The sequence below is a fragment of the Eumetopias jubatus genome, unplaced genomic scaffold, assembly GCF_037043125.1.
Source record: "Eumetopias jubatus isolate StellerSeaLion01/CBP00866 unplaced genomic scaffold, mEumJub1_p1.0 scaffold_3, whole genome shotgun sequence".
In the NCBI taxonomy this organism is placed as follows: domain Eukaryota; kingdom Metazoa; phylum Chordata; class Mammalia; order Carnivora; family Otariidae; genus Eumetopias; species Eumetopias jubatus.
In genome coordinates, this window is record NW_028274809.1 from 122516812 (window position 1) to 122535471 (window position 18660).

Here is an 18660-nt window from a genome sequence, read left to right on the forward strand (position 1 = left end):
GCTTGTGAATTACAAGTGTTATATTTTCGCCACCCAGGCATCCCGATTATGATAGTACTTTTTAAATGTTTTTTTTTTTTAACTTTTAAAACATGTGAACAAATAATAGGGGTTTTTTAAATTAAATGCTTATTGTTGCGGGTGTTCATTGGGCAGTGAGTCCTATAATTAAACACACAATCTCCCGAGGGAAGAGAAGTGGAAATACGGATACATTTTCATTACAAACAGAATTACACCATCACACTGTTTCTGCATCTTGCCTTTGTTTGTTTAACAATATGTTACAGGTATCATTCCATGACGGCACAAAAAGATTTACCTTATTTTTTACTGGTTACCTATACTGCTTTGTATATAGGATTTGTCCTATATGTATATTGGATTTATCATTTCTATAACTAGCCCACACTACTTCCCTAAAGCAAATCCCGCTGTAGTAATCATCCAAGATCCACTTTGTGCACTTGTAAAATTGTTGGCTTCAAAGGCATACATCATGTCATTTCTTTCTCCAGTGTAACTGATTTGTTTTCATTTGTTTCTTTACCTTTTTATCTGTTTCATTCCAGCTACACAATCTGTAGAGTCAACTTACTGCCTTGATTTTCTGGAATTAACGACACTGATAAGACTACATAGTAAATAAAATTTTCCCATACAAAATAACATTTATCAAAACCCAAATTCATGATTAACATGTTTTATTATTTTCATGTGAGTTTTAGACGCTCAATCTTTCTCAGGTTACGAGGCAGTAAGAGCGGTTAAGTTCTGTCATACTCCGCATGTATCAGGGTGTGTGTGCGTGTGTGTGCGTGTGTGTGCGTGTGTAGTGTAGTGGTGGGGTTTGCATTTCTGTTTCATTTTGCCAGCATACATCCTCATCCTTCTTATACAGTTTTCAAATCAGAATATGACCTTTCCTCCTATAAAAACATCTACATTTTATCCTCTGAGGTATTTTCCCTGTCATGTTATTTTTTTAATTTTTTCCCTTTTTTGTAAAACCTTTATTGAGATAGAATTCACATACCTTACAGTTCACCATTTAAACTGTACAATTCAGTGGTTTTTAGTGTATCCAGAGTTGTGCAATTGTCACCACAGTCTGTTTAGAACATTTTCATCACCGCCCCAAAACACCCGTGCCCTTTCGCTGTCACCCCCAAATGCTCCTGTCCCTTGCATGTAAATGTTGAGAGACATTTTTGCCCTCCAAAGCGGCTTATCCATCATATTCCCACGAATGGTCCATTGGATGCTACTTTCTTCAGACCCTCCCGGTTATCAGAATATTTCATCTTTCTCAGCCTTTAGTTGGAAATTGTTTCTTACTTTGGTTTCCGTGTACTTCATCACGAATGGTGCTGACTGTCATGATCTTTTGGCAGTTTGTGTCACCTGTCTGTGCACTGCTTTGTAGACCTACTTGAAATAAAAGCAAACATATTGTCGCTGCTTTGTCCCCATCCACTGGTTCATGCTATATGGGACAAAGACCACTATGAAGTCAGTCCACCCAAATTACGGAAACAAGAGTATCCTCCAAGGAGGCCTCGAGCACCCAGAAACCCTACCTGGGGCTACCTCTGTATCCCCGGGCATCACCTAGTGGCATCCATCTTCGTTTTGTAGGATGAGTCCCGTCCGTCCCCCAGTGTGGGTACAATTACTGCTCCTCTGTTTCCCTCCATTTTTAAAAAAATATTTATTTATTTATTTATTTATTTATTTATTTTAGAGAGAGAGCACACACAAGCTAGGGGAAGGGCCGAGAGAGAGAAACTCAAGCAGACTCCATGCTGAGCACAGAGCCTGATGTGGGGCTCAGTCTCAGGACCCTGAGATCGTGACCAGGGCTGAAATTGAGAGCCAGATGCTGAGCCAGCTGAGCCACTCAGGCGCCCCTCTATTTGCCTCAATTTGACTTTGTCTCAATCCATCAATCACTATTTTTTAAATGGACATTCCATGGTTTTTGTTCTATGCTATTAAAAAAAAAAAAAATCTAGTCACCCCAGGGGGTGCCTGGGTGGCTCAGTCAGTTAAGCGACTGCCTTTAGCTCAGGTCATGATTTCAGGTCCTGGGATCGAGCCCCGCATCAGGCTCCCAGCTCAGCGGGGAGTCTGCTTCTCTCTCTGCCTCTGCTCCCCTCCCCCACATACACACTCACGCTCTCTTGCTCTCTCTCTTTCTCAAATAAATAAAATCTTTTAAAAAATTAAAAAAATAAAATAAAATCCAATCACCCCAGGTTAATCCTGTCTTTGTATATACCTTTTACCTGGTCTGTGGATCCTGATAGTATTTTTCACCAGCTAAATTCCTTGGTGAAACCCCTACCAACTTTCCCTGGCTGGAGGGTCTTTGGGAAAAGCCAGAGCTAGGCTAATACAGCCAGTGAGCCAGAACTTCCGGGAGCAAGCATTTTCCCACTGCTGCTTCCAGACCTGAGCCCCTTTGGCCGATAGCTACTGTCAGGTCCTTTTTATAGGAACCGTAGCCTGCAGCGATCAGATGTAAGGGAGAACCCTCAACCTTTTTCCACCGTGACCTGATCACCAGGCACCAGAAAGCCTCAGACTGAGTCTGTTATTCATGCTAGTACTTGTTAGCACCCCCAGCAATCTGCCCTTTAGGTAAACCTCGCCCAGAAGATTCACTCGCGGTGGAGGTGACAACAATATTCAGGGGCATTCCTAGCATATGTGACGCTCTAGATGGACCATCTGTAATACTGCCTCCTCTATACCGCATATCATTTCCCGTATAACCTTGCAATAATCAGTAATAAGCATTATCTCCCTGACTCACTCCATACACAATTTAAAAAGAAATCTCATTTTTATTGATTAATATTCAAATGAGAACGCAATGCCACTTCTGTGATATTTTCTGCCAAACATGCGTGACCCGAATCTAGTAATGAAGAATTACCAAACAAACCAGGTTGAGAGACATTCTACAAAATAATAGCCTTTCGACTTTAAAAGTGCCAAGGTCCCGAAAGTCAAGAATAGACCAAGGACTGTCTCAGACTCAAGGAGAGTGAGGAGACCATACAGCTAAATGCAACTTGTGACTCAGAACTGGATCCTTTTTCTAGAAAGGATATTACGGGACAATTGGTGAGGTTTAAATGGGTCTGAGCACTGGATGGCACCATTGGATCAGTGTTGATGTCCTGATCTTAATGATCATATGGTGGTTATGTAGGAGAATGTCCTTGTTTGCAGGGAATATACACTAAGGAATTCAGGGTTAGTGAGACAACAGGTCAGCATCTTATTCTCAAATGGTTCAGGGGACAAATGTCATTTGTACAATAATTTGTACTGTACTTCCAAGTTTTCTCTGTGATTTTTATGAAATACAAAAATTATTTTTAAAAACCCCAACAGTAATTGTAGCAATTGTTTAGAACTTAGGCCAACAAAAGACTTTTTTGAGGAGGATTATTTTTCACTAACATTTTTCAGAATTGCTGGTACAAGGTAACGTTAAAAGGCAGAGGGCTTTCAAAGTCAGTTGGATTATTGCTATCAAATTCTCTAGGACAGTACGTCCTCTTATTGCCCGCACCTGGAGAGGACAGTGCCCACCATCCCACCCTGGGCTCACCCTGATTACATTGGCAGATCCTGCAAACGACAATTGTGCATCGGAATCCTCCACCTGATGCTGGGACCTGGGACCCTGGGCCAGGTGAAGCAAGAGAACAGGAAGACCACTGGGGTTTGTCTTAGGCTGCTGGGCTGGCCGGATGCTTACATACTGTCCACATAGGACAACGTGCCTGTGTGGTGTCCAGCCAATCCACCACTCACTTTACCAGTGGGGGAAAAAAATGTTTTTAAACATCCCAGCCTTGATTAAAGAACTTTTTTAGAGTCAAATGTGACAAAGAAGCCCTTGAATTAGCTGCCTCTTTAGGGTGGGACTTCTGATCACGGTGTTTCAGATGCTATCTCACTTACGTTGGGTGTGTATTCCTGATCATCCCCCCGCCCCAGGTGTAGATCCCACTTACCCAGCACTTATACCTCATAAAGTAGGTGACCATGTTTCCCCAGCTTGTAGCGCAGAGCGGAGGGCACTTGCGGAACGTGCGTGGTGTGTGCTTGCGCCTTTCTGTGTGTGCTGGGTATAAGCAACTCCATTTGACCTGAGCGTAGAAGATTGTCAAGCTGTTTTTCCTCCTTCTTGAAGGCAGTTTGCAGTGGAGGCAGCGATCTTTAAAATGGAAGCAGTCACTCCCACCTGCAGCCCAAGGGAGGCACAAACGCTAAGCAGAGCAGTGTCGGGGGCAGCAGGCTGGGCCACGGTCCCCATTCCCTGCCCGCGGCACAGGAAACACACCAGGGCTGTGCCGGGTGGCATGGGGGTATTGAGTGATTAGTCCTTCTGGGGGAGAAGCCTGGTTGTTGGTGAAGCCCCATCACCCCTGCACCTTCTCTGAGGTAGCCCCACCTGGCATTTCAGCCCGAAGGGAACTGCCTTCAGTATCTGCGTGTCCTCCCTCCCCACCCCACCCCCCCATCCTGTCTCCAGCTTCCAGGTGCACTCAGATCCCAAACCTCGATGGACATGAGTCACCATGGACCTTGTGAAAAGTACATCCTGAGTTCTGCCCCAGGGGCTCTAACCCACTCAAGGTGTGCCTAGGAGCATGCATTTTTAACCAACGCCCAATATTTTGATGGCTGTGGTCTGTGGACTCTCAGAGAAACCCTGCTCTAGAGGGCTTGCGGTCAGAAAGCCCAAATTTGCCTTTACAGCTCTTTTCTCTGCACACTGGAGGACCTTGGGCAAGTCACCCGAGCTCCCTGGGGCTCACGTTCTCGACCTCAACACCCAGGGTCTGTTGTAAGGACCAAATGCAGTAGAAGGCAAAGCGCTTTGCAAACTGCGAAGCTCTACAGAAGAGTAAGAGAATCTTGCCCTGGTTATTACGTTAACCTTGGTGATCTGCCGGTGGGTATTAAAGACACTCGGGCTTGAAGCTTTTGGTGCCGCGTAAGCAGTTTTTCAAAAGGTGTTATTCTCCCCCTCCCTGCCAGCCTTCAACACAGCCAAGTGTGAGAAACTGCAAAAGGAGAAGGAGGACCTGGAGAGGCGGTTTGAGGAGGAGGTGCGGAGGCTGGGCTGGCAGCAGCGGGCAGAGCTGCAGGACCTGGAGGAGAGGCTGCAGCGGCAGTTTGAGGCCGAGATGGTGCGCCTGCAGGAGGAGCACCACGCGCAGCTGCTGCGGATCCGGTGTCAGCACCGGGAGCAGGTCAGTCCGCCCTCGGTGCTCTGTCTCAGGTGGAAGGTGGAGGGGTGCCGGCGCTGCTGCTTTTGCAAGAAGTCCTGCTCCGTAGGTGAGCTTCTGTCAAGTTCACTCTCCGACCTCATTTCTTCCTGCTGTCCCCTCTCTCTTCGCCCCCCCCCGCCCCCCCCCCGGCCACAGCCACCCTGGCCTCCCTCCCGTGCCTTTCTTCCCAAGCACGCTCCCACCCTGGGGCTTTTGCATTTGCTGTGCCCTCTGCCTGGAAATCTCTCCCTCTAGACATTCCATGGCTCCCTCTTTCCGTCTCATCCAGACCATTCTCCGAAGTCACTTTCTCAGTGAGGCCTTTCTTTATCTAAACTTACAGCCCGTCCCCCACCACCTACCTGCTCTTCCTGTCCTGTCGCTACTCTAGTCGCTTATCGCCGTTGAATGAACTATAAATTGTACTCGGGTCCCCTGTTTCTCATCTGTATATTCCTTGGAGGGCGGTGGTAATCACAAGCAAACGCACCTAGCACTTGTAATGCACCAGGGACTGCTCTTAACTCTCTACCTATACTAATCGTCCATCCTCGCAACAGCCCTGCGACTTGGGTTCCGTTATCGCCCCCATCTTACGGGTGAGAAGACCGACTCCCAGGGGTTAAATAATCTGCCAGAACTCACAGGGCAGGACCTGGAAAAGCCGGGGAGGAACCCAGTATGCGGTCCAATGCGAAGTTTGAATTGTCGGCCGGGTCTACCCGCGCCAGATGTCTGGTGCCTGACCACCGTGCCTGCCCTCGGCATGCATCTGCTGAATGAAGGAACGAATTCCTCCGGTTAACCTCAGCCCGGCAGTCTTCGTAGAGAGGGTAGTGCTCCCTGGAGCCACTGAGGAGGATTCCCAGGGTCGTGCCGCTCCCCCAAGCCGGCTCCCCTCCGGGACTGTGGCTTGTGCAGCGAGACAGAGGGTCAGCTGCGCTTCCGTGAGAGCTAGCTCGGGCTCCTGTCTCTGCTCTTCCTTCCAGGCCCCCAGGGCTCTGATGCCCTGATGCCCGCCTTCTAACAGGTGTGTTATTTCACATCCCTAAAGTAAACTGGCATTTGTGAAGAGTGCTCTTTAAATCTCAGGTGCACGCTGAGTGGCCCTTCATTAGCATGAGTATTTGGGCTGCTCTTCTCGGACAGCTTCCAAATAAATATCCTGAAGGGCAGTCCCTGGAGGCTTGGGAATGCAGGAGGCACAAGAGTCATTTCAGAGTAATAATAAGTACTATTTTTGTCATTTAAAATCTCCCATTGGACAGCCCTTTATTCGGCTTCTCGGGTTAGCATTCTCCTTTTCTAGAGGCCTGTGGAAACCAGACACACCTGCTTGCTTGAGGTGCTTTAGATCCCGAGACCAGGAAACAGAATAGCTGGCAGCTAGAGTTACCTGCTGCTGCTAAGATTAGAAACTGAGCCCCAGCATCTTGCCTCCTAAGCTTGCAGAGCAGAGCTCTCATGAGTAGATATTTGCACCTGTTGCTCTCCACAACCTTCCCGATTTCCTGGCCCCTCAATACATCTCAAATGCGTGCAGAGACCAACTTGTTCTGTGCCTCTGTATCCTTGGACTGTTCACTCCCAGCTTTAGACAGAACATGTTTCCCGCTGCATTCATTAAAAGATTTCTGATCTGAAGTTCCGGGTTGGTTGAGAAGATGCCAAGAGGCAGGGAGGTGGTCACTGGCAGGAGGAGGTGCTTTGAGGGAGCCCTCCGAGCAAAAGCTCCTGTCAGGGTGCAGTGTATGGGAACCACAGAGCTGAAGCCACAGCTGAGCGGAGCCCGTTCACTGGTGCAAAGCCAGCGGGGGCCTCACGGAGCTTCGCCGGGGCAGGCACACATGCTGGGAGATGTGCTCTCGCCTGGCCTCTGAGCTGGGACACAGCAGCCCGGAAGAGATTTTATACTGGGAGGGATTGGAAAGAAAGAAGGCCCCCAACCTTTCCCCTTGAGAAGGAGTTACATAAGCCACCCATGTATATTTAAGAAGTGCTCTGTCTTAGGAAGGCTCTGAGTTCTGTTTTTCTCAGTCCTTCCTAATAGCTAGTGATTCATTTATACATTCATCCGTGCAAAGAATATTTAACGAATGCCACTGCACGCAAGGCATTATGGCAGGCGACTGGGAGAGATACCAAGATATACAATGTGTGGACGTGCTTGTGTCATAGCCCCAGGTTAGAGATCGGGGAAAGTTCTGAGACAAGCACCCAAGAAACTGTAATACTGGGTGAGAAGTACAGAGGACATGTTTAGGAATTTAGATTACTTCCAGCTATAAGGAAAGGGGAAAGCTTTATGATGGAAATAGCTTCTGAAGACTTTGTATGTGGGTAAGCCTTACCTATGGAAACCCACTGGTTTGGGGGCGGGGGTGGAGGATGGTGATTTAAATCTATGAATTGCTCTGCGGCTCTCCTGACCCTCCCCTTCTCCAGCAGAGAGCATGCAGGCAGTGGCGAGGAAGATGAAACGCACCTCAGTCCAGCATCCCAATTTGCAGACAGAATAAATGCCTGTTGGTCAAGTGCATGACCGCCATGGAGATTTGGATGGTCTGTGGTGTGAGTTACCCACGCGGGAATCTCCACACTCGGTGGGTCTCCCTTACCAGGGATAATTGCACTTGTCAATGCTAACTCCACAGGCAGCAGTATCTCTGTGCTCCTTAAAAATCCTTAAAAATCAAGTTAACCAGTCTGGCTTTTCCTCATGCCCCAGCGCCCCACGGCTGTGGCACTGGGGAGGCCGCGTCAGTTTCGACACGCAGCATTTTCGGGGGCTTTAACTCAACTTGGGAACTCACTGCTAGGGCAGGCTGACCTCTGAATTCACTGCAGGATCTCCTGTAGGACAAATCCAGCCATTCACCCCCCTGGAGGGGCAAAGACTGTCTCTCTCAGCCTACACCTGGGAATCACTTAGGGGAACCTCTGACAAAACACCGCTCCTCGTCTTCACCCCACATGAATTGAATCAGAATTGCTGAGGGGGCCCGGCTTTGGTGGCCCGTAAAAGCCCCAGGGCCCAGCACTGCAGGTATCCTGGCACAGGCAGCGCCCCGTCCTGCAGTCTCTGGTTAGGGGCACGAGCAGGGGGCATGGTCTTGCCTCTTGGTTTTCCTCAGTGACCTCCAAGGTATGGTAGGACTTTTGATTTTAGAAGTACGACTAAAAGGTGTTTCATTAAAATCAGCTCTCATTCTATAGCTTACTACACATTAATAGAAGCCAGATTGCCAGAGCTTCCCTTTCTCGAAGCACACAGAACGGATTTTCACTGTAAACACCCATGCTTTTCCCCGTTAGCTGCAAGCGTCGTTGCTTCTCTGTCCAGCTTGCGGTCCTCCCTTCTGGGCTGCCTGGGGCTGGTCCCCAAGGATACTTAGCCACAGAGCCTGGTATCCAGTGACCAGATGTGTGATCTTTGACCCCATTGCTCCCAGACCCTTTGGTAGTTTGTCTTACTCCCTGACCTGGCCCTGAAGTCACTCTCTTCCGGGGGCCACTGGTTCCTAGATGCATTATGGATTCTGCTCAATAAAGTCTGAGGGGAGCCTTTGTTGAAGAGCAGCCGTGCTCGTCCTTTGGAGTTTCCACCGGCCTTGTCTCACATCCAGGACATACTTTCTCCCCTTTCCTGGAGCAATCATCCTTTTAGACTAGCTGGCAGGCTCAGCATCCCCACGGGTAATCAGAGGCCACTTTGTCCATCATCTTGCATTAGGTCTCTTTGGTCGTGCGTGGCAAGTGTGCAGCTGCAACTACACTCTCCTTAACCAAACAGAATGAGGTCCCCGGGGGCCCAGTGTCTTGCAGGACCAGAGCCCCCTCACGCTGAGGGGAGGCGGCCCAGGGAAGATAGGGCCTTCCGTGCACAGCTGCCCACGCGCTGGGCTGGAGAGGGGGCAGAGGCGCGGCCCGGGCGCTGTGGCACAGCTGGCGGAGTTGAGCCCAGGATGCTGTACCAAGGACGGAAGGCAAGGAGGGTCTCATCGTTATCTGGAAAGGAACGTGGAGAGAGCCCTGGGGAGAGTAAACATGGGCCGGCTCCCTCTGTCTGATCACATATGAATACAGAGTCTGGGGTGGTGGCAAATGGGAGTTTAATCTGTTTTGGGTTTAATGAGTGAAACCGAGACGACCCAAAGCGCAGGCTTCTTCATTCTAAAGGTCCGTCTTCTCGAAGTGAATTGCCAAAGCCTCCGACAACTGTATTTTGCAAATGGCTATGTGAGGCAGGCCCCACAGCTGAATTCTTACCCCTCTGAGGGTGGTTTTTCCAAGCCTTTGCTCTGCTGTAATTCACCCTGATATAGTTTAGTTCCTTTTGTCTCTGGGTGATCTGTGCACAAGATGACCTTGTGTTTCCCTTTGTTCACCTTGTCTGAATCCCCTCTTCAGAAAGTTTCCAGTCTTCTTAGGCTGAGAGCCCTTACTGGCTGCTTCAGAGTGCGAGCCCGTGCTCCAGAAATAAGCCAGGAGCCATGGCAGATGTTGTGGGGATTAATACCATGACAACAGAGAGGATGCCAAGAGTGGACAGCCCTTTCCTCGTATTCTTTAAAAACCATAAAGATGTATAGAAATTACTGAAATTACTAAATTACTGAAGAGTAAGGATTATTGTGCCCAAATTTTGGCTCATTGACTCTCTCTGGTTTCCTTCGAAATGTATTGGGCATTCCACTCTTTGCATATGGCCTTTCAGAGTTAGGGACTTAGTATTACAATTCATAAAAGCACCTCTGAGAGGCCATAACAGAGAGATCATGCCCTTACATCACCCTGAATGTATTGGGGGCGGTATGTTATCACCAGTAAGTCAAAGACCTGCCTTCCAACAAACCAGAAGGGCGTATGTTTAGCCACAAACATAGTGTAGCATTGCCAATCAGGGCAAGTCCAGCTCCAGAGACATGCGGGACTTTTCTGGAACCTAGCCCTTCCATTCATCTGTCTTTCCTGAAACTACCCATGGCAATTTGTATAAAAACCCAATAAATTAGAAACATACCAAAGACTGATGAAAGATTTTTCTTTATTCTGAACTGGGTAATGTAAGTCCAAATAATGTGTGGGTACTTGTTTCTACAGTGGTGCTATGGGCTTAGCTGACATCAGTAATAAAGCAGAAAGAAAGATATTTCCATTCTTTTAAGTCAGTGATTTATTTTTCCAAGAGACTAAAAGACTCTGGACAAAGATGCCATAAAAACCTCATATAAACAGGATTTGGACAGTTAAATGCTGTGGTAATCAGCCTTTCTGCTGAGCGCATTCATAGCTCTGGGCCTTAAGTAAAATATTGTTTAATCAAGAATGACCAGTAAATAAAAGTGAATCATTGCATACCATGTCCGTTTGCATTTTATCATGCAGCTTTCCTAACACGGTGGAGTTCATTGTTGGTTTTGCCAGAAATATTTCTTTTTTAATGGATGAAGTTCTCACTTTCCATAGGAGAGAGGAGTCAGACAAATTATCCTACACAATTACACTATCCAGAATGGGAATCCATCCCATTTTAAAATAAAAAATACTCAGATGCATCCACTTCGCAAGTGGGCTTCCTTTCTTGTGGAGAGCCCTTCCTCCCTTCAAATCAAAGGTCAGCCTGTGAATTATCCCCAGAAAAAGGAGGGACTCTAAGAGATGGCTGAATATTACCTGCTAGAAGCAGTGTGTTCTTACCTGGTCCATCAAAGAGCTTCAGGCTCTGGGCCCATTTCTTGGTTCAGTGTTTCTCAAATGCCAGGTTTTGATACACTAGTAGGTCGTGAAATAAATTTAGCGGTTTGCAACTGGCATTTTGAAAAACAAAGTAAGATAGAAATTTTAAAACCAGGTTATTTCAAGGAAGAAGGGAAAGGGTTGTCTTAAGGAACTTCGGTTTTGTGTGTGAGTGGGCCCGTGGTCAACGCAAAGTATGGTGGTATTTTTTAACAATGGTTCACTGACAAAGAATTTGGAAAAACACTATTCTGGTTTGCTACCATGGGGAGAGGTGGTGTTTTGAAATTACTCCTAAAAGTCATCCATTCAAGGTTAAAGCAGCAGCCACAACAATAACAAAAACAGTAAACATATTGGGTGGTGGGGTGGTTTGCAGAGATCAGGAAGGGTGGAAATAAAAATCCTGGACCAGCCGCACTACCTGTGATTACATTCTGGAAATGTGCCTTCAGCCAGAGGAACGGGAGTAGCTCCACGTTGCCGGGGGCGGGGGGGAGTCCAAATTGCAACCTGGAGGTCAAGGTTATGGTGAAGCAGATGTGCTGAGCGCACACAGATCTGCCGGCCTGTCCTGGCGCTGGGGAGAGCATCTTGAGGCATAGGTTGTGGTCTCGCTGGGGCAGGCAACAACGGTGTGTTTGAGAGAGTTTCACCGGTGGAGTCAGACAGGCCTAAGCCGACTACCAGCTCTGCCATTTACGAGTCCTTGGCAAAACATTTCAAACCCTTCTAAGCCTCGGTCTCCTTGTCTGTAAAATGGGCATAAAAATACCCACTTCGTGATGTTGCTGTGAGAGTTAAGTGCAGGAACCAATAGCAGGTGGCTTAATAAAGGTTAGTTCCCTCCGTTTGTCTTGTGTACTAATGCTCCCACCTGCCACGGGGCAACAGAGAGCCGACCATCCAGTAGAGGGCCCTCTTCTTTTCCTTGTCCACCATTGTCTCAGTGATTGGTGCAGAAGGAATGGGAGTGGGAAGGGGATGGGCCGGAAACCAGGCCCTGGGCAGTGAGGAGGTGGCTCAGGCAGCTGTCCCCCACCAGGAGCTGTCAGCATCCTACGGACAGCTGGGCTGAGGTGGTGACTTCCCCGTGACCTCCTCCTGACTCAGGGGCTGCCACAGCATCGCCAGATCCTGGCTCCCCGGCCTTGGCGCAAGGCCAAGACGGCCGTCCTCTCAGCAGAATGGCTTGTCCTTGACGTTTTGGCCACAGGCATTTCTACTGGTTGAATTCCACCTGTGTTCTCCAAGCAGCGAGGACATTCCTGCCACCCATTCCCCCATCTCTGTGTGTAACCATAGCTGTGGCCTCCTTCAGGTAGAAGATCTCACAGCCAGCCATGAGGCTGCTCTCCTAGAGATGGAAAATAACCACACGGTAGCCATCGCGATCCTGCAGGATGACCATCACCACAAAGTCCAAGGTAGCTACCAGCCCTGACGTGTGCGGCCATTCGGCCATTCGGGGTGGGCCATGCGAGCCAAACCTGCCGCCCTTCCTCTCTTGCTCCTCTTTCCGTTTTCCCCTCCTCTCTGTCCTGGTGTGTCTTTTGTGTTGCTTTCTATGGAAAGAAGAGATAAAAGATCCAAGATCCATCCAGGTAACTACATTTTTCCTCAGAAACATTTACCTTCAAACTTGCCTGGATATGAGAACCCTGGGGAGAGCTGTGCCGGGGGACGGACACCTGCCCAGGTCCCACCCGGGGATCTCATGTAGCTGCTGTGGGGGACGTTCTGCACATCATAATTGTTCAGAGTTCCTGAGGTCATTCTGAGAGGTCTCAAGGCTGGAGAACCACTCTTCCAAAGTAGACCTAGAAATCCTGGGCTTTACCTTGTCGTGTCACCTTTTAAAACAAAATGGTGACCCCAAGGTAGGTGCACTTTCCCCACATTTGTGGTGCGTTCAGGGCCACAGCAGCGTCTAACTGGATCTGGGTCTCCACATCGCCTACTCAGACACCACATTCCCCGTGGGCTCAGCAGAGCTCCAAATCTTTCTTTTTACATTTTTTTGTAACTTTGAATTATCTTTCAATACATAGAGGTTTTCTGTGAGTCATAACAACAGTAACAACATTTACCAGGTACCACTAAGATTTTTACTTTGAAGCTTTTTTACACTTTTGACATGCATTTCCGTTAGTATATATGATTTATTTTTCAATTTCTCTCCCTACCTCACTTTTTTCCCTAGCTAACTGGTTGTTAAAGCATATTAAAAGCAATAGAATTTAATAAATAGATTAACGAATTTTAAGAATTTGGAAGTTAACATCAGAGTTTTTTTTTTAAGATGCATTTATTTATTTTAGAGAGAGACCATGAGAGGGGGGGACAGAGGGAGAGGGAGAGAGAATCTCAAGCAGACTCCATGCTGAGCACAGAGCCCGACGTAGGGTTTTATGTCACAACTCTTGAGATCACGACCTGAGCTACAAAATCAAGAGTCGGATGCTTTAACCTGCTGTGCCACCCAGGCGCCCCAACATCAGATTTCTTAAAAATTATTTAAAAAATGTTCTTTGTAAACAACAAAGTCTGCTGTGCAACGACCAATACTCATGTTTTGCTTCCCTCAAGCACCAGCCCCGCCACCTCTGGGACTTATTAGTACATGAAGAAGTCCAAGCTGGAGTCAAGGAAGAGTACGTCCCTGAGAACTACTTAAATGTATTACCTGTGTCCTGAGAGCATGTCTCCCACTTAGAGTACTAATTACCACCCTTGGCTGCACATTAGAACCACCTGGGGATTTTTTTTTTTTTTTTAATACTTATGTGTAGATCCCACTGCAGAGATTCTAATTTAATTGCTTTGGGGTGCAGCCTAGGCATCAGGATTTTTTTAAAGCTCTCCAGGTGATTGTAACATGCAGCAAAATTTGAGAACCACTGTCTTAGAGCACAGTATTAAGCATGGGACAGAGTGTCATGACCTTAAAATAATGAAATTCATTATGGGTATATAGATACTAGCGATGGTTTATACCATCTCCAGAATAGGTACTAACTTTTATCTTGGGTTTTGGGGATCATCTGCAAGTATTCTAAAATCCATCACTGCACTGTAGGAAAATGGTCTCTGGAAAGGGAATATGAATGGAAATAGTGCAATGAGCCATGGTGTTGCCTTTTGCTTCTGCATTTTCATAAAAATAGACCAGGTAGATTTTTCTGATGAATGAATCTCACTTAGATACCACATCCAAGGCATTTGAATTATATATAAATGTTATGGCAATGTAGGTGTATTTAATGTTAGGTAAAAAAGTTATTACTATGGTCAGGGCGATGCTTTCCATGACTATTAAAACTAATCATGTAGACAGAGCCAGGTAGACCAGAAGCCTACATAGCTTTATATCAATGAAATCAGCACAAACTTTTTTTTTCCCCAAATGTAAATTTCATCTATAAACAACTGGATTTCTTAGAGACTTTCACTGTCATTACTTGAAAGATTTGGGTCAGTGGAAACCACAAAGTCTTTCCTAATTGCAGCTCATGCCAGCCAGAATGATAATTGCTGGCCTCCAGTGGTCTCCTGTTCTAAGCATGCGATCCTGGCTGATTAATGGGACCTTTCCTCCCTGCAGTTATAACATGAAAACAAATTGCTTGTGTAGCCAGAATGAGATGCGCTTCACCCAGCTAATAAGACTCTTTCCGTCTGGAGGAAAATAGAATCCATTCACTAATAACTCTTACATGACATCTCTTTCTGCCTAACTTGCAAATTATTACTGGAATGACACTTTTCACAGAATAGAATTGTTCCAGACTCTCTAAGAGGAACCAGTCCAATTAGTCCTTCTTTCTGTCTGAGTGTCTTAATATCATCTCTTTGATCAAGCAAATCTTGAGATCTGTGGTTTCCAAAGTGTGGCCCAGAGGCCCCCAGTGTATCCTTGCAGACACAGCCCTGGCCCCCTTCACACATCCATTCCCCAGCAAGCCCAAGCTGACAGGATGGCTGCTAACAGCAACACTGTCCTTGGAAGGCCCCCTTCTTCAGCCCCAGATTGCTGCTTCATGGTGGAAAGGAGAGTGATTTAACATTGATTACCCAGCTGTTCGACCATGAGGAAAACGGAGAATCGCTGAGTATTGTGGAGTCTCCAACCAGGCCAGAGTGGTGGTAGAGCAGGTTGTCAGAACGAGTGTGTGTGTGCGTGTGTGTGCGCACGTGCTCCCAAGCACGATTGTGGGTTGTTGTTTTTTTTTAATTTACTTTTTTAGAGAGAGGGAGTGGGGAAGGAGCAGAGGTTGAGAGAATTTTAAGCAGGCTCCACACTCAGCACAAAGCCCAACATGAGGCTTGATCCCACGACCCTGAGATCTGAGCCGAAATCAAGAGTCAGATGCTTAACCAACTGAGCCCCCAGGCGCCCCTCCACGATTGTGTTGTGTCTGCTTCCCTCCCTCATTTCTTTCCTCTTTCCCTCTTTTTCCTTCTTTGTCCTATTCCCTTCCTCTCTCTTTTGCTGTCTTCTAAATAGCACTACGTATAATTTCGAAGGATGGAGGAGTCTCTAGGCTTCAGTCTGCTATCTACCAGCGTCCCTTATTCACCTACTTTCAAAAGACTAACTTGACCATTTGATCTCTTCTCTCCAGAATTGATGTCTACCCATGAGCTTGAAAAGAAAGAATTGGAAGAAAATTTTGAAAAGCTGCGGCTGTCATTACAGGTTAATATTCATTCTCTTAACTCTGATATCAAAATAATGGCAGCATTGTTATGCCTGTTTGCAGATGTTTATCCAGCACCTACTGTGTACTGGTTCCTGTACTAAGCGCTGGGATATAGAGGTAAGTGGGACATGCTCCCTGCCCTTTGGGAAGTTACTGTCCGCTCAGACAGCTGTGACCTAAACAGTGACAGACAACACAAAAGGTAACACGTACTTACATCCAGTGAATACCATTAGTGAGCACACAGCAGTTCCGAGACACTGCTCCCCACTTGCCATGGTCAGAGGGGTACCTGAGCTGTGTCTGAAGGAGAGGGAGGACTTGGGGAGGAGAACATTCTAGGCAGGGGGAAGAAAGGGGTCGTAACAGACAGATGTCACAGGACATGTTCTGGGAATTATAAAAGGGACTTTAATCACCTGGAGGTGAGTGAGATGAAAAGAACCTTCTTTGCCTTCCACTGCCAACCTGCAGAAAAGGTGGGTCTCAGAGGCCAAGGAGCTGCCTGGCTTCCTTCTGACCTCTCTGGGAAGAATGACGGGTCTCCCCAATCACGTGCATCTCCCTCCTGCCTTCTAGAGGCCCAGGCCACCCCCAGCCCTAGGGTGGAGCCGCCGGGGAAGCAAGGGTGAGGTCGGTGGCCCTGCTTCCATTCCCGACGAAGGCTGCCTCAATCATAACAAGATTCTTTGTTAAATATTAGGAATACTCACATCTGAAAACTGTGGAAGGTGAGGACTAAAACTATAATACAGAGGCAAAATTTTTGCTTCTTTGATGGTGTCCTTCCCCCGGCAGTGTTCATTGTACAGAGCCTGCCCGCCACGAAAAGAACCCAGGATTGTGGAGAGAGCCAGGGTCACCACTATGGAATGTACTATTCAGAAATTTTAAAATGGGCAACCGCCTGCTGTGAGCCAGCCCCCTCCCTCCCGCCCCAGATCCATCAGTCCGACGATGGCCCTGCGGAATGCTTGTGCAGTCCTCACATGGCTTAGCCTCAGCACATTAACCCCAAACTGCCCTCGAGTGCCCCACATCCCACACCATCAGATGCACTCCCCCTCAGGAACACAAACCAGGCCCATACCGTGATGTAACAAAAACCCCTTCTGGTCCAAAACCAAAACAAGTGAGAGTTTTGTTTCATATGTGAGTCTTCACTCTGCCACTAACATTAAACTGACATGAATTGAACATAGTTTAGTTGTAACTCTCCATGGGCAGAATTCACTGGGCCTGGAGATTATTTGGTACAAAGGGGATGGAATTGCTTAAGCTGAACTTTCTGCGCTACTGGGTGGCTAGAGAAACAGGTCTGGGGACAAAAGAGAGATGTGAGCTTTAAGTTTAAATCCCCAGTGTACCTCCCCTTACTAGCTCTGAAATCATGGACAGTTACATAAGCTCTGTAAACCTTACTTTACTCATCTGTAAAATGGGGGTGATGACAATACCTTTCTCAAGGTGTGAGCAGATTAAGGGAAATAATGGATGTAAAGGGCATAGCACTAGGTTGGCTCATGGTAGATGCTAATAAGTAGCGGCTGTGGCTATGATAATAGTTTCAAGCACTGTTAACACTTACTACCATTTTTGTCACACCATTGGCTAATCCCTGAGTGGCCCGTGCTGTGCCGGATCACCAGCTGGGCTTTTCTGCCTCTCAGCTTGACTCAAATGAGCCAACCCAAGTTGAAAAACAGTCTGTTCTGTCTGATTGCTGTGGCACGGTTGTGCCTATGGATCTGTTTCGAGTAATGGTGAATAAGGCAGAAAAAACACAGTTTGACATTTTAGATCCATCCCAGGTGGTATTTGCCTGATGTATCTTTCATTGTTTTGCTTTTCAATGGAGGAGGAGAGACTTGAAAGAAATGCCTTCTCTGACAGCGAGGACGAGTTTGGCGTAGGCGCCATGTAGTCACATTCTACAAGGAGACTGCACCGCACAGCGACTGTGCTAGACCCCGGCCGGGGTCGCCCTGGGCTGGGATTTACATCCCCCAGCTCCTGTGCGTGCCAACTCTATCGCCCTAATGCACCAGCACTTGCATTTAAGGGCACTGTGGGGGCTTTTGTTTTTTTATTTTTTTCCTTAAAAATGAAATTGGAAGTAACTGGAAACAAACAAAAAAAAAAAAAAAGAGGAAAAGGAACCTGCCAAAGTTGGTTTGCAAACCGGGGTCGTCTGGCGAGACGGAGAAAGCAGGCAAGCCAGCACTTCTACATGACAATGTTCCTATGTGGGATTACATAATTTACAATACCTCGCTCTTAATGTGAGGAAGAAGAGTTCCTGGGGAGACCCTAGCCCCTTCATTTTAATGTCACAGAAATGGTGTCATGGGGTGGAGAACTTTGGGATACTCTGCGCGAACGAGGCACCGTCTCTCACTGTGCTTGAGCGTCGAGAGAAAGCCACTGCCCGGCATCCTTCACTCGCCTGCAGTGATCAGGCATTGCTGGGGTTGCAAGAGAGGTTGAGGGCAGTTGCACCTGCCCTGGCAGCCAGGGAAGGGGCAGGAAATGGTTCCTCCTCGGACATACCATCATCTTCTCAGCCTGCACACAAAGAGCTGCTCCATAGCAGCAGCACTTGTCTAGCTGGGCAGAGGGTCTACACGGGAGAAAAGACTCAGCTCCCATGGCAGCTCATGCCAGGGACATGCAGTCCAGCCTTGAGGCCTGGAAAGGCCAAGGGGAGGCCAGAAGTGAGCGGAGAAGGCGAGGGAGCTGGTCAGTGGAGCAGTGCTTGTGGGAGAGCCAGAATGTAAAGTGTCGTTGGGGTTGGGGGGTTGGGTTGTGCAGTGAGAACTGAGCTGAGAGACGAGAGAGGCTGATCAGAAGCCACGTCAACACTGTGTAAAGTATGCACTTCATCTTGATGCCAGTGGGGTTTTACATGGAGGGGGTGACGG

The 18660-nt window shown here is 47.5% G+C and overlaps 1 protein-coding gene across 4 annotated transcripts in view; it reads left to right on the forward strand.

Annotated features, from left to right (window-relative positions):
• The window catches only part of MTUS2 (microtubule associated scaffold protein 2), a 379630-nt gene that overhangs the window by 351570 nt on the left and 9400 nt on the right, over window positions 1-18660 (forward strand). For all 4 annotated transcript variants that reach the window (XM_028107283.2, XM_028107293.2, XM_028107299.2 and 1 more), the window contains 3 exons: window positions 5065-5279; window positions 12358-12463; window positions 15662-15735. In XM_028107283.2, coding sequence (XP_027963084.2) covers window positions 5065-5279; window positions 12358-12463; window positions 15662-15735 — 395 coding nt within the window. The remainder of the gene's footprint in view (window positions 1-5064; window positions 5280-12357; window positions 12464-15661; window positions 15736-18660) is intronic.